The sequence below is a fragment of the Chiloscyllium punctatum genome, unplaced genomic scaffold, assembly GCF_047496795.1.
Source record: "Chiloscyllium punctatum isolate Juve2018m unplaced genomic scaffold, sChiPun1.3 scaffold_473, whole genome shotgun sequence".
Taxonomy (NCBI): domain Eukaryota; kingdom Metazoa; phylum Chordata; class Chondrichthyes; order Orectolobiformes; family Hemiscylliidae; genus Chiloscyllium; species Chiloscyllium punctatum.
This window is the reverse complement of record NW_027310207.1, coordinates 86,739-100,568: the sequence shown is the minus strand read 5'-3', so window position 1 is coordinate 100,568 and position 13,830 is coordinate 86,739. Positions and strand designations below refer to the sequence as shown.

The 13,830-nt window shown below is 57.3% G+C and overlaps 1 protein-coding gene across 2 annotated transcripts in view; it reads right to left on the bottom strand.

Moving 5' to 3' along the window:
• Nucleotides 1-13,830, bottom strand: part of wasb (WASP actin nucleation promoting factor b) — a 51,612-nt gene that overhangs the window by 3,452 nt on the left and 34,330 nt on the right. For both annotated transcript variants that reach the window (XM_072567545.1, XM_072567544.1), the window contains exons 5-9: nt 11,233-11,277; nt 10,676-10,726; nt 7,918-8,101; nt 4,324-4,366; nt 2,365-2,518 (exon numbers count right to left, since the gene is read on the bottom strand). In XM_072567545.1, the coding sequence (XP_072423646.1) occupies nt 2,365-2,518; nt 4,324-4,366; nt 7,918-8,101; nt 10,676-10,726; nt 11,233-11,277 (477 nt within the window). The remainder of the gene's footprint in view (nt 1-2,364; nt 2,519-4,323; nt 4,367-7,917; nt 8,102-10,675; nt 10,727-11,232; nt 11,278-13,830) is intronic.

Genomic DNA, 13,830 nt, shown 5'->3' with positions numbered 1-13,830 from the left:
ATTCTGTTGGGGATCCCTATGTAAACAGGTCACGCTGCAATGGCAGCCTCCCACCAGCCGTGGCGCTGCAGGCCCACTTTGGAGACTTCCGAATCACTCCGGCCGTGGATGAGATGGAAAACTGGATCATTCTTACAAATCACATCCCAGCGAAACATTCCCACCGACCTCCATCTCCCTATCCCTCGGTCAGACCCACACTCGGAGCACAGTTCCCCATCTCCGTATCCCTCGGTCAGACCCACACTCGGAGCACCGTGCACAGTTCCCCATCTCCCTATCCCTCGGTCAGACCCACACTCGGAGCACCGTGCACAGTTCCCCATCTCCCTATCCCTCGGTCAGACCCACACTCGGAGCACCGTGCACAGTTCCCCGTCTCCGTATCCCTCGGTCAGATCCACACTCGGAGCACCGTGCACAGTTCCCCATCTCCCTATCCCTCGGTCAGACCCACACTCGGAGCACCGTGCACAGTTCCCCGTCTCCCTGTCCCTCGGTCGGACCCACACTCGGAGCACCGTGCACGGTTCCCCGTCTCCCTATCCCTCGGTCAGACCCACACTCGGAGCACCGTGCACAGTTCCCCGTCTCCCTGTCCCTCGGTCAGACCCACACTCGGAGCACCGTGCACAGTTCCCCGTCTCCCTATCCCTCGGTCAGACCCACACTCGGAGCACCGTGCACAGTTCCCCGTCTCCCTATCCCTCGGTCAGACCCACACTCGGAGCACCGTGCACAGTTCCCCGTCTCCGTATCCCTCGGTCAGACCCACACTCGGAGCACCGTGCACAGTTCCCCGTCTCCGTATCCCTCGGTCAGACCCACACTCGGAGCACCGTGCACAGTTCCCCGTCTCCCTATCCCTCGGTCAGTCCCACACTCGGAGCACCGTGCACAGTTCCCCGTCTCCCTATCCCTCGGTCAGTCCCACACTCGGAGCACCGTGCACAGTTCCCCGTCTCCCTATCCCTCGGTCAGACCCACACTCGGAGCACCCTGCACAGTTCCCCGTCTCCGTATCCCTCGGTCAGACCCACACTCGGAGCACCCTGCACAGTTCCCCGTCTCCGTATCCCTCGGTCAGACCCACACTCGGAGCACCGTGCACAGTTCCCCATCTCCCTATCCCTCGGTCAGACCCACACTCGGAGCACCGTGCACAGTTCCCCATCTCCCTATCCCTCGGTCAGACCCACACTCGGTGCACAGTTCCCCATCTCCGTATCCCTCGGTCAGACCCACACTCGGAGCACCGTGCACAGTTCCCCATCTCCGTATCCCTCGGTCAGACCCACACTCGGAGCACCGTGCACAGTTCCCCATCTCCCTATCCCTCGGTCAGACCCACACTCGCTGCACAGTTCCCCATCTCCGTATCCCTCGGTCAGACCCACACTCGGAGCACCGTGCACAGTTCCCCATCTCCCTATCCCTCGGTCAGACCCACACTCGGAGCACCGTGCACAGTTCCCCATCTCCCTATCCCTCGGTCACACCCACACTCGGTGCACAGTTCCCCATCTCCGTATCCCTCGGTCAGACCCACACTGGGAGCACCGAGCACAGTTCCCCATCTCCGTATCCCTCGGTCAGACCCACACTCGGAGCACCGTGCACAGTTCCCCGTCTCCGTATCCCTCGGTCAGACCCACACTCGGAGCACCGTGCACAGTTCCCCATCTCCCTATCCCTCGGTCAGACCCACACTCGGAGCACCGTGCACAGTTCCCCATCTCCCTATCCCTCGGTCAGACCCACACTCGGTGCACAGTTCCCCATCTCCGTATCCCTCGGTCAGACCCACACTCGGAGCACCGTGCACAGTTCCCCGTCTCCCTATCCCTCGGTCAGACCCACACTCGGAGCACCGTGCACAGTTCCCCGTCTCCCTATCCCTCGGTCAGACCCACACTCGGAGCACCGTGCACAGTTCCCCGTCTCCGTATCCCTCGGTCAGACCCACACTCGGAGCACCGTGCACAGTTCCCCGTCTCCGTATCCCTCGGTCAGACCCACACTCGGAGCACCGTGCACAGTTCCCCGTCTCCCTATCCCTCGGTCAGACCCACACTCGGAGCACCGTGCACAGTTCCCCATCTCCCTATCCCTCGGTCAGACCCACACTCGGAGCACCGTGCACAGTTCCCCCTCTCCCTATCTCTCGGTCAGACCCACACTCGGAGCACCGCGCACAGTTCCCCATCTCCGTATCCCTCGGTCAGACCCACACTCGGAGCACCGAGCACAGTTCCCCATCTCCCTATCCCTCGGTCAGACCCACACTCGGAGCACCGTGCACAGTTCCCCATCTCCGTATCCCTCGGTCAGACCCCCCCCCAGACTGAGTAGGTGGTCCATCACCTTCTCTCCTCATCTCCATCTTGACCACGTCGAGCCCTCCTTGCTGCTCAATAAAATCGTACAGCACCTTGGAGGTTTCGATGTCTGTGAGCTGGGATTCACTAATCCCGGCTTTGGTGAAGAGCTTCTTCAGATCAGGATCCATCTCGTTGACCTGTCAGAGGAGCACAGACCCACATACACACACAGTGAGCAACCTCACAACCTCCTGATCTCTGTCCCCTCCTCCAGCCCCTACACCCCCTCCCTATCCCCGTCCCCTCCTCCAGCCCCTACACCCCCTCCCTATCTCCGCCCCCTCCTCCAGCCCCTACACTCCCTCCCTATCCCCGCCCCCTCCTCCAGCCCCTACACCCCCTCCCTATCTCCGTCACCTCCTCCAGCCCCTACACCCCCTCCCTATCTCCGTCCCCTCCTCCAGCCCCTACACCCCCTCCCTATCCCTGTCCCCTCCTCCAGCCCCTACATCCCCTCCCTATCCCTGTCCCCTCCTCCAGCCCCTACACCCCCTCCCTATCTCCGTCCCCTCCTCCAGCCCCTACATCCCCTCCCTATCCCTGTCCCCTCCTCCAGCCCCTACACCCCCTCCCTATCCCCGTCCCCTCCTCCAACCCCTACACCCCCTCCCTATCTCCGTCCCCTCCTCCAGCCCCCTACACCCCCTCCCTATCTCCGTTCCCTCCTCCAGTCCCTACACCCCCTCCCTATCTCCGTCCCCTCCTCCAGCCCCCTACACCCCCTCCCTATCCCCGTCCCCTCCTCCAGCCCCCTACACCCCCTCCCTATCTCCGTCCCCTCCTCCAGCCCCTACACCCCCTCCCTATCTCTGTCCCCTCCTCCAGCCCCCTACACCCCCTCCCTATCTCCGTCCCCCCCTCCAGCCCCCTACACCCCCTCCCTATCCCCGTCCCCTCCTCCAGCCCCCTACACCCCCTCCCTATCTCCGTCCCCTCCTCCAGCCCCCTACACCCCCTCACTATCCCCGTCCCCTCCTCCAGCCCCTACACCCCCTCCCTATCCCCGTCCCCTCCTCCAGCCCCTACACCCCCTCCCTATCCCCGTCCCCTCCTCCAGCCCCCTACACCCCCTCCCTATCCCCGTCCCCTCCTCCAGCCCCTACACCCCCTCCCTATCTCCGTCCCCTCCTCCAGCCCCCTACACCCACCTCCTTCTCTCCGTCCCCTCCTCCAGCCCCCTACACCATCACTCTCACAATAACAGAGGAAGGGTCGAGCTGTGTCAGACTGAGATACCCTTCCCATTGCCCATTCCCACTCTGTCTAAAATCAGAGGTGGGGGGGGGGTACAAATCCACCAGGAGTCAGGGGTAAGGTGCAGAGAGAGAGCTGGGTGTTTAGGGCCCAGATCACAGAACGGTCAGGTGGGTGGGGGGGGGTGCGCAGGTCAGATGGAGAGAGTAGTTTACGAAATTGGCAGCACCTTGGTGTTTTTGAACAGTGACAGTGAGGGGTGGTGTGGGAAACCGTACGAAACCCGTGTGAGGCATTACGCAAGTATCTGGCTGTTGTAGGTCCCAGGTTATAGGAAGGACAGTGAACACGCCACAGAGAGAGAGAGAGAGAGAGAGAGAGAACACACAGTCGTTCACAACCAACCCTTCCAGGGATGGGGAACCTCAGCAAGGAGGGGAGGGGAGGTTGGCAGAGGGTGGTCCCCTCTCCCTCAGACAGTGCCTGGGAATGAGGGGGGAAGGATAAGTTGAGGAATAACGAGGGCCTTGGGATGGTGTTCCGGGTCAGAGTGGGGGGGTCTGGGGGTTAACAGGGAATATGGGGTAAAAGGTTGGCACCAGGGAGTGACGAGCTAGTATGGTCACGGTGGGAGGAATGGGCCGCATCGTAGACAGAGAATGGCAGTCCGGTGGGATAGCAGGACGGGGGAGAGGGGCAGAAGAGCCCGCGTCGGTCTCCTGGTCGAGAGGAAGGTGCGCTGACTCACATCAAAGCCTTTGCTCGGATCCCAACCGACGTGGCCCACGTGCCTGTGAGGGAGACAGGAGGAAGTCAACGGCATGTCCCACTGCCCCCCCCACCCCCGAAAACCGTTCGCCAACACCACCCCCCTCCCCCAACCCCAATCCCGAAACACCCGCTTCCCCTCCCCAGCACACCCCCCTCCTCACATCCCCCTCCCACTGACCTCTCCACCCCCCCCCACAACAACAAACCCCCTGAACTTTAGGGTGCAAGGCCTGGAGTGTAGGGTAGTTAGGAACATGGTATCAATCTCAAAGGGGGGTGCCTGTAAACCGGAAAGTGGCTTGAAGTATGTATACTTCAATGCAAGAAGTATACGAAATAAGGTAGGTGAACTTGCAGCGTGGGTTGGTCCCTGGGATTTCAATGTTGTGGCTATTACGGAGACATGGGTAGAACAGGGACAGGATTGGCTGTTGCAGGTTCCAGGGTTTAAATGTTTTAGTAGGGTCAGAGGTGGGGGTAAAAGAGGGGGGGGTGTGGCATTGCTTGTCAAAGATAGTATTACAGCGGTGGAAAGGACGATGGATGAAGACTCGCCATCTGAGGCAGTTTGGGCTGAGGTTAGAAATAGGAAAGGTGAGGTCACCCTGTTAGGAGTTTTCTACAGGCCTCCTAATAGTCCTAGAGATGTAGAAGAAAGGATTGCGAGGATGATTCAGGAGAAGAGTGAAAGTAATAAGGTGGTTGCTATGGGGGTCTTTAACTTCCCAGATATTGACTGGGAAAGCTCTCGCTCGAGTTCGTTAGATGGGTCGGTGTTTGTCCAATGTGTGCAGGAGGGTTTCCTGACACAATATGTAGACAGGCCAACAAGAGGTGAGGCCATACTGGATTTGGTTCTGGTTAACGAACCAGGTGTTAGAATTGGAGGTAGGTGAGCACTTTGGGGACAGTGACCTCAATTCGATGACTTACTCTCATGATGGAGAGGGATAAGTGTGCACTGCAGGGCAAGAGTTATAGCTGGGGGCAGGGAAATTATGATGCAGTGAGGCATGACTTAGGATGCGTGGCTTGGAAAAATAGGCTTCAAGGGAAGGGCGCAATTGATATGTGGAGCTTGTTCAAGGAGCAACTATTGAGTGTCCTTGATAAGTAAGTACCTGTCAGGCAGGGAGGAAAGGGTCTTGTGAGGGAGCCGTGGTTTAATAAGGAATTGGGATCCCTTGTTAAAGGGAAGAGGGCGGCCTCTGTAAAGATGAGGCGTGAAGGTTCAATAGGGGCGATTGAGAGTTATAAGGTAGCCAGGAAGAATCTGAAGAGAGAGCTAAGAGCAGCAAGGAGGGGACATGAAAAGTCCTTAGTTGGTAGGATTAGGGAAAACCCAAAGGCTTTCTATAGGTATGTCAGGAATAAAAGAATGACTAGGGTAGGAATAGGTCCAGTCAAGGATAGCAGTGGGAAGTTGTGTGTGGAGGCTGAAGAGATTGGGGAGACACTGAATGAATACTTTTCGTCAGTATTCACTCAGGAACAGGACATTGTTGCCAATGTGAATATTGAGTCACAATTAATTAGAATGGACGGCTTTGAGGTATGTAGGGAAGAGGTGTTGGAAATTCTGGAAAGGGTGAAAATAGATAAGTCCCCTGGGCCTGATGGCATTTATCCCAGGATTCTCTGGGAAGCAAGGGAGGAGATTGCAGAGCCATTGGCCTTGATTTTTATGTCCTCGTTGTCTACGGGAATAGTGCCAGAAGACTGGAGGATAGCAAATGTGGTTCCCTTGTTCAAGAAGGGGAGTAGGGATAACCCTAGTAACTATAGGCCGGTGAGTCTCACTTCTGTTGTGGGCAAAGTCTTAGAGAGAATGTAAGGGATAGGATTTATGAACATCTGGATAGGAATAATGTGATCAAGGATAGTCAGCATGGTTTTGTGAAGGGCACAAACCTTATTGAATTCTTTGAGAAGGTGACTAAGGAGGTGGACGAGGGTAAAGCCGTAGATGTGGTGTATATGGATTTTAGTAAGGCGTTTGATAAGGTTCCCCATGGTAGGGTACTGCAAAAATACGGAGGTATAGCATTGAGGGTGAGTTGGAGGTTTGGATTAGGAATTGGCTGGCTGGAAGAAGACAGAGGGTAGTAGTTGATGGTAAAGGTTCATCTTGGAGAGCATTTACTAGCGGTGTTCCGCAAGGATCTGTTTTGGGACCATTGCTGTTTGTCATTTTTATAAATGACCTGGAGGAGGGGCTAGAAGGTTGGGTGAGCAAGTTTGCGGATGATACGAAAGTCGGTGGAGTTGTAGACAGTGAGGAAGGATTTGGCAGGTTACAGCGGGATATAGATAAGCTGCAGAGCTGGGCAGAAAGGTGGCAAATGGAGTTCAATGTGGGTAAGTGTGAGGTGATTCACTTTGGTAAGAGTGAAGATGGGGTACTGGGCTAATGGTCGGATACTTGGAAGTGTGGATGAGCAGAGGGATCTTGGTGTCCATGTACACAGATCTCTGAAAGTTGCCACCCAGGTAAATAGTGCGGTGAAGAAGGCATATGGCGTACTGGCTTTTATTGGTAGAGGAATTGAGTTCCGGAGTCCTGAGGTCATGTTGCAGTTGTATAAGACTCTGGTGCGGCCTCATCTGGAATATTGTGTGCAGTTTTGTTCGCCATACTATAGGAAGGATGGGGAAGCACTGGAACGGGTGCAGAGGAGGTTTACCAGGATGTTGCCTGGTATAGTCAGAAGATCGTATGAGGAAAGGCTGAGGCACTTGGGGTTGTTTTCTTTGGAGAAAAGAAGGTTTAGGGGTGACTTGATAGAGGTGTCCAAGATAATTAGGGGTTTAGATAGGGTTGACAGTGAGAACCTTTTTCCACGTATGGAGTCAGCTATTACGAGGGGGCATAGCTTTAAATTAAGGGGGGGTAGATATAGGACAGATGTTAGGGGTAGATTCTTTACTCAGCGAGTCGTGAGTTCATGGAATGCCCTGCCAGTAGCAGTGGTGGACTCTCCCTCTTTATGGGCATTTAAATGGGCATTGGATAGGCATATGGAGGATAGTGGGCTCGTGTAGGTTAGGTGGGCTTGGATCAGCACAACATCGAGGGCCAAAGGGCCTGGACTGCGTTGTATTCTTCTATGTTCGATGTTCTATGAACCCCCCCCCCCCCAACCCCAACCCCAACCCCCCCCTCTCGTTCGCCTCGAGCCCACCCTTCGGAGGTGGTCGACCCCGCCCCCCCCCCCTCCCTCCACCCCTCGCCGTCCCGGCCTTTGCCGGTCACCCAACCTCCCCAGGCATGGGATCTTGCTGTGCTGTGTGCAGTTCGGCGTCCTCCGCCACAGCGGGGGGGGGCGCTGTGGGCGACCAGAGGGAAGCCTTTGGAGGGCGTGCTGAGGTGGGGGGGGGGGTCAACCGTTGGCGCCGTGACATCTTTCGACCTCTGACCTGACACACACCCTTTGACCCAGGCAACGCCCTGACCTCGTTTGCCCCTCGGCGCCCACTCACCGCGCACGGCTCGCCCCCCCCCTCCCCTGAAGCGTGGCATTGCCCCTTTGACAGCCCCCCCCCCCCCTCCCTCGCGTTGGCGGAGACTCACTGGAAGTTACTGGGTGCTCCAATGTCGGCCTTGGTCATCTTCTTCCGACCTTTCCCCTTACCCTTCCTCTTCTCAGCCGGAGCGGGAGACGGGAGGGCCCGATACCGGAATGACGTGATGTCTGGATTGGGAATGGCCATCGCGGACATGGGAAGTGACCCGCTGGGCTGCGGAAATCCTGACCCTGGGGGGAGGGGTGGAAACAGAAGGGACCGGCGTTGACCATGACCCGCCAGCAGGAGGCAGTCACCGGGCCCTGGGAAGCCACGTGGAACACACCAACACCCCAATGCCATTCCCCGGCCTGGAGATCCCAGATCCAGCTCGACACGATTCCCCCCATCCCGCCGCACCCTGGAACCCAAGAGGGGGAATGGGATAAAGACCCGGGGGGGAGACAGGGATAGAGGGGAACGGGATAAAGACCCAGAGGGGGAGACAGGGATAGAGGGGAACGGGATAAAGACCCAGAGGGGGAGACGGGGATAGAGGGGGAACGGGATAAAGAACCAGAGACGGGGATAGAGGGGGAACGGGATAAAGACCCAGAGACGGGGATAGAGGGGGAATGGGATAAAGACCCAGAGACGGGGATAGAGGGGGAACGGGATAAAGACCCAGAGGGGGAGACGGGGATAGAGGGGGAATGGGATAAAGACCCAGAGGGGGAGACGGGGATAGAGGGGGAACCGGATAAAGAACCAGAGACGGGGATAGAGGGGGAACGGGATAAAGACCCAGAGACGGGGATAGAGGGGGAATGGGATAAAGACCCAGAGACGGGGATAGAGGGGGAACGGGATAAAGACCCAGAGGGGGAGACAGGGATAGAGGGGGAACGGGATAAAGATCCAGAGGGGGAACGGGATAAAGACCCAGAGACTGGGATAGAGGGGGAATGGGATAAAGACCCAGAGGGGGATAGAGGGGGAACGGGATAAAGACCCAGAGGGGGAGACGGGGATAGAGGGGGAATGGGATAAAGACCCAGAGACGGGGATAGAGGGGGAATGGGATAAAGACCCAGAGACGGGGATAGAGGGGGAACGGGATAAAGACCCAGAGACAGGGATAGAGGGGGAACGGGATAAAGACCCAGAGGGGGAGACGGGGATAGAGGGGGAACGGGATAAAGACCCAGAGGGGGAGACGGGGATAGAGGGGGAACGGGATAAAGACCCAGAGACCGGGATAGAGCGGGATCGGGATAAAGACCCAGAGGGGGAGACAGGGATAGAGGGGGCACGGGATAAAGACCCAGAGGGGGAACGGGATAAAGACCCAGAGACTGGGATAGAGGGGGAATGGGATAAAGACCCAGAGGGGGAGACAGGGATAGAGGGGGAACGGGATAAAGACCCAGAGGGGGAGACGGGGATAGAGGGGGGACGGGATAAAGACCCAGAGACGGGGATAGAGGGGGAACGGGATAAAGACCCAGAGGGGGAGACGGGGATAGAGGGGGAATGGGATAAAGACCCAGAGATGGGGATAGAGGGGGAACGGGATAAAGACCCAGAGGGGGAGACGGGGATAGATGGGGGATGGGATAAAGACCCAGAGACGGGGATAGAGGGGGGACGGGATAAAGACCCAGAGACGGGGGTAGAGGGGGAACGGGATAAAGACCCAGAGACGGGGATAGAGGGGGAACGGGATAAAGACCCAGAGACTGGGATAGAGGGGGAACGGGATAAAGACCCAGAGACGGGGGTAGAGGGGGAACGGGATAAAGACCCAGGGACGGGGATAGAGGGGGAATGGGATAAAGACCCAGAGACGGGGGTAGAGGGGGAACGGGATAAAAACCCAGAGACGGGGATAGAGGGGGAACGGGATAAAGACCCAGAGACGGGGATAGAGGGGGAACGGGATAAAGACCCAGAGGGGGAGACGGGGATAAAGGGGGAATGGGATAAAGACCCAGAGACGGGGATAGAGGGGGAATGGGATAAAGACCCAGAGACGGGGATAGAGGGGGAATGGGATAAAGACCCAGAGACGGGGGTAGAGGGGGAACGGGATAAAGACCCAGAGATGGGGATAGAGGGGGAACGGGATAAAGACCCAGAGACGGGGATAGAGGGGGAACGGGATAAAGACCCAGAGACGGGGATAGAGGGGGAACGGGATAAAGACCCAGAGGGGGAGACGGGGATAAAGGGGGAATGGGATAAAGACCCAGAGACGGGGATAGAGGGGGAATGGGATAAAGACCCAGAGACGGGGATAGAGGGGGAATGGGATAAAGACCCAGAGACGGGGGTAGAGGGGAACGGGATAAAGACCCAGAGACGGGGATAGAGGGGGAACGGGATAAAGACCCAGAGGGGGGGATAGAGGGGGAACGGGATAAAGACCCAGAGGGGGAGACGGGGATAAAGGGGGAATGGGATAAAGACCCAGAGACGGGGATAGAGGGGGAATGGGATAAAGACCCAGAGACGGGGATAGAGGGGGAACGGGATAAAGACCCAGAGGGGGAGACGGGGATCGAGGGGGAACGGGATAAAGACCCAGAGACGGGGATAGAGGGGGAACGGGATAAAGACCCAGAGGGGGAGACGGGGATAGAGGGGGGATGGGATAAAGACCCAGAGACAGGGATAGAGGGGGAACGGGATAAAGACCCAGAGGGGGAGACGGGGATCGAGGGAGGAAGGTGGGTTTGGCTGGGGGTGTAGGGGAGACGAGTTGTGGGGGGTTACAAACCCATGGACCACCCACCCAGATCTGAACGTGGCTGGTCTTTACTCACCGCCCGTGTCCACTAGGGGGGCCTGAGGCAATGGTACGGACGCCCTCCGACCTGAACCGGAGAGAGAGAGGGTCTTAATGATTTACACAACCCCACCCCCGTTCCCAACTCCCACCCCAATAACCCACCATTCCCACCCCCCCATCCGCCTTCCCCCATTCCCACCCAGAGTTCGGAGCCAAATCCCATTGCTCCGTGCTGGCCCAATGTCTTTTTTATCTAGACAATGGATATTCGACTGTGAAAGCATCACGCCGAGCGTTGTTCTGGGCCCTGGCGCGCCTCCTGGGGTTTGGGGAGAGTGATGAGCCAGCGAGGGTGTGAATAGGTTGACTCCCACTTACCCCCACCCAACCCACGTGGATGAGGGCTGTCGAAGGGCAGACTGGTCTCTTCCTGGCCCCCCCCCCCCCCCCGCCCACCGAATTGGACTGGCACCGTGCTGGGAGGTGGAGAGTGAGGACGGCCCGTTCCTAAAGGAGGGTTGGTCCTTTGCCCGAGGGGGCATTAGCAGGGCACTGCCCGACGGTGGGGGTGGGGGTGGGGCTCCAACTCACCTTCAGGGGCCTGTGGTAATGGGGGCTTCACCGATGGGCGTTTCTCTGGGAGGGGGGGGTGCAAGAGGGGAGAAGGAGAGAGGCACGGTTAGTGTGTACGCCATCACAATTACCCCCTCAACACGTCTCAATTACCCCCTCACCGTGTCTCAATTACCCCCCCATCCTGTCCCAATTACCCCCTCACCGTGTCTCAATTACCCCCTCACCGTGTCTCAATTACACCCTCACCGTGTCTCAATTACACCCTCACCGTGTCTCAATTACCCCCCCATCCTGTCCCAATTACCCCCTCACCGTGTCTCAATTACACCCTCACCGTGTCTCAATTACACCCTCACCGTGTCTCAATTACCCCCCCATCCTGTCCCAATTACCCCCTCACCGTGTCTCAATCACCCCCTCACCACGTCCCAATCACCCCCTAACCACGTCCCAATCACCCCCTCACCGTGTCTCAATTACACCCTCACTGCGTCTCAATTACCCCCCCATCCTGTCTCAATTACCCCCTCACTGTGTCTCAATTACCCCCCCATCCTGTCTCAATTACCCCCCCATCCTGTCTCAATTACACCCTCACCCTGTCTCAATTACCCCCCCATCCTGTCTCAGTTACCCCCTCACCCTGTCTCAATTACCCCCTCACTGTGTCTCAATTACCCCCCCATCCTGTCTCAATTACCCCCCCATCCTGTCTCAATTACCCCCCCATCCTGTCTCAATTACACCCTCACCCTGTCCCAATTACCCCCCCATCCTGTCCCAATTACCCCCCCCATCCTGTCTCAATTACCCCCTCACCGTGTCTCAATTACACCCTCACCGTGTCTCAATTACCCCCCCATCCTGTCTCAATTACCCCCTCATCCTGTCTCAATTACCCCCTCACTGTGTCTCAATTACCCCCCCATCCTGTCTCAATTACCCCTCACCCTGTCTCAATTACCCCCCCATCCTGTCTCAATTACCCCCTCACCCTGTCTCAATTACCCCCCCTTCCTGTCTCAATTACCCCCTCACCGTGTCTCAATTACCCCCCATCCTGTCTCAATTACCCCCCATCCTGTCTCAATTACCCCCTCACCGTGTCTCAATTACCCCCTCACCGTGTCTCAATTACCCCCTCACCGTGTCTCAATTACCCCCTAACCGTGTCTCAATTACCCCCTCACCCTGTCTCAATTACCCCCCATCCTGTCTCAATTACCCCCCATCCTGTCTCAATTACCCCCTCACCGTGTCTCAATTACCCCCTCATCCTGTCTCAATTACCCCCATCCTGTCTCAATTACCCCCCATCCTGTCTCAATTACCCCCTCTCCCTGTCTCAATTACCCCCTCACCGTGTCTCAATTACCCCCTCACCGTGTCTCAATTACCCCCATCCTGTCTCAATTACCCCCCATCCTGTCTCAATTACCCCCCATCCTGTCTCAATTACCCCCTCACCCTGTCTCAATTACCCCCTCACCCTGTCTCAATTACCCCCTCACCGTGTCTCAAATACCCCCCATCCTGTCTCAATTACCCCCTCACCCTGTCCCAAATACCCCCTCACCCTGACTCAATTACCCCCTCACCCTGACTCAATTACGCCCTCACCCTGTCTCAGTTACCCCCTCACCCTGACTCAATTACCCCCTCACCGTGTCTCAATTACCCCCTCACCCTGACTCAATTACCCCTTCACCCTGTCTCAGTTACCCCCTCACCCTGTCTCAGTTACCCCCTCACCCTGTCTCAATTACCCCCTCACCCTGTCTCAATTACCCCCTCACTCTGTCTCAATTACCCCCTCACCCTGTCTCAATTACCCCCTCACCCTGTCTCAATTACCCCCTCACCGTGTCTCAATTACCCCCCATCCTGTCTCAATTACCCCCTCACCCTGTCCCAAATACCCCCTCACCCTGACTCAATTACCCCCTCACCCTGTCTCAATTACCCCCCATCCTGTCTCAATTACCCCCTTACCCTGTCTCAATTACCCCCTCACCCTGTCTCAATTACCCCCTCACCCTGTCTCAATTACCCCCTCACCCTGTCTCAATTACCCCCCATCCTGTCTCAATTACCCCCTCACCCTGTCCCAAATACCCCCTCACCCTGACTCAATTACCCCCTCACCCTGTCTCAATTACCCCCCATCCTGTCTCAATTACCCCCTCACCCTGTCCCAAATACCCCCTCACCCTGACTCAATTACCCCCTCACCCTGTCTCAGTTACCCCCTCACCGTGTCTCAATTACCCCCTCACCCTGTCTCAATTACCCCCTCACCCTGACTCAATTACCCCCTCACCGTGTCTCAATTACCCCCTCACCCTGTCTCAATTACCCCCTCACCCTGTCTCAGTTACCCCCTCACCCTGTCTCAGTTACCCCCTCACCCTGTCTCAATTACCCCCTCATCCTGTCTCAGTTACCCCCTCACCGTGTCTCAATTACCCCCTCACCCTGTCTCAATTACCCCCTCACCGTGTCTCAATTACCCCCTCACCCTGTCCCAGTTACCCCCTCACAGCGTCCCAATTACCCCTTCAGCCTGTCTCAGTTACCCTCTCACCCTGTCCCAATTACCCCCTCACCCTGTCC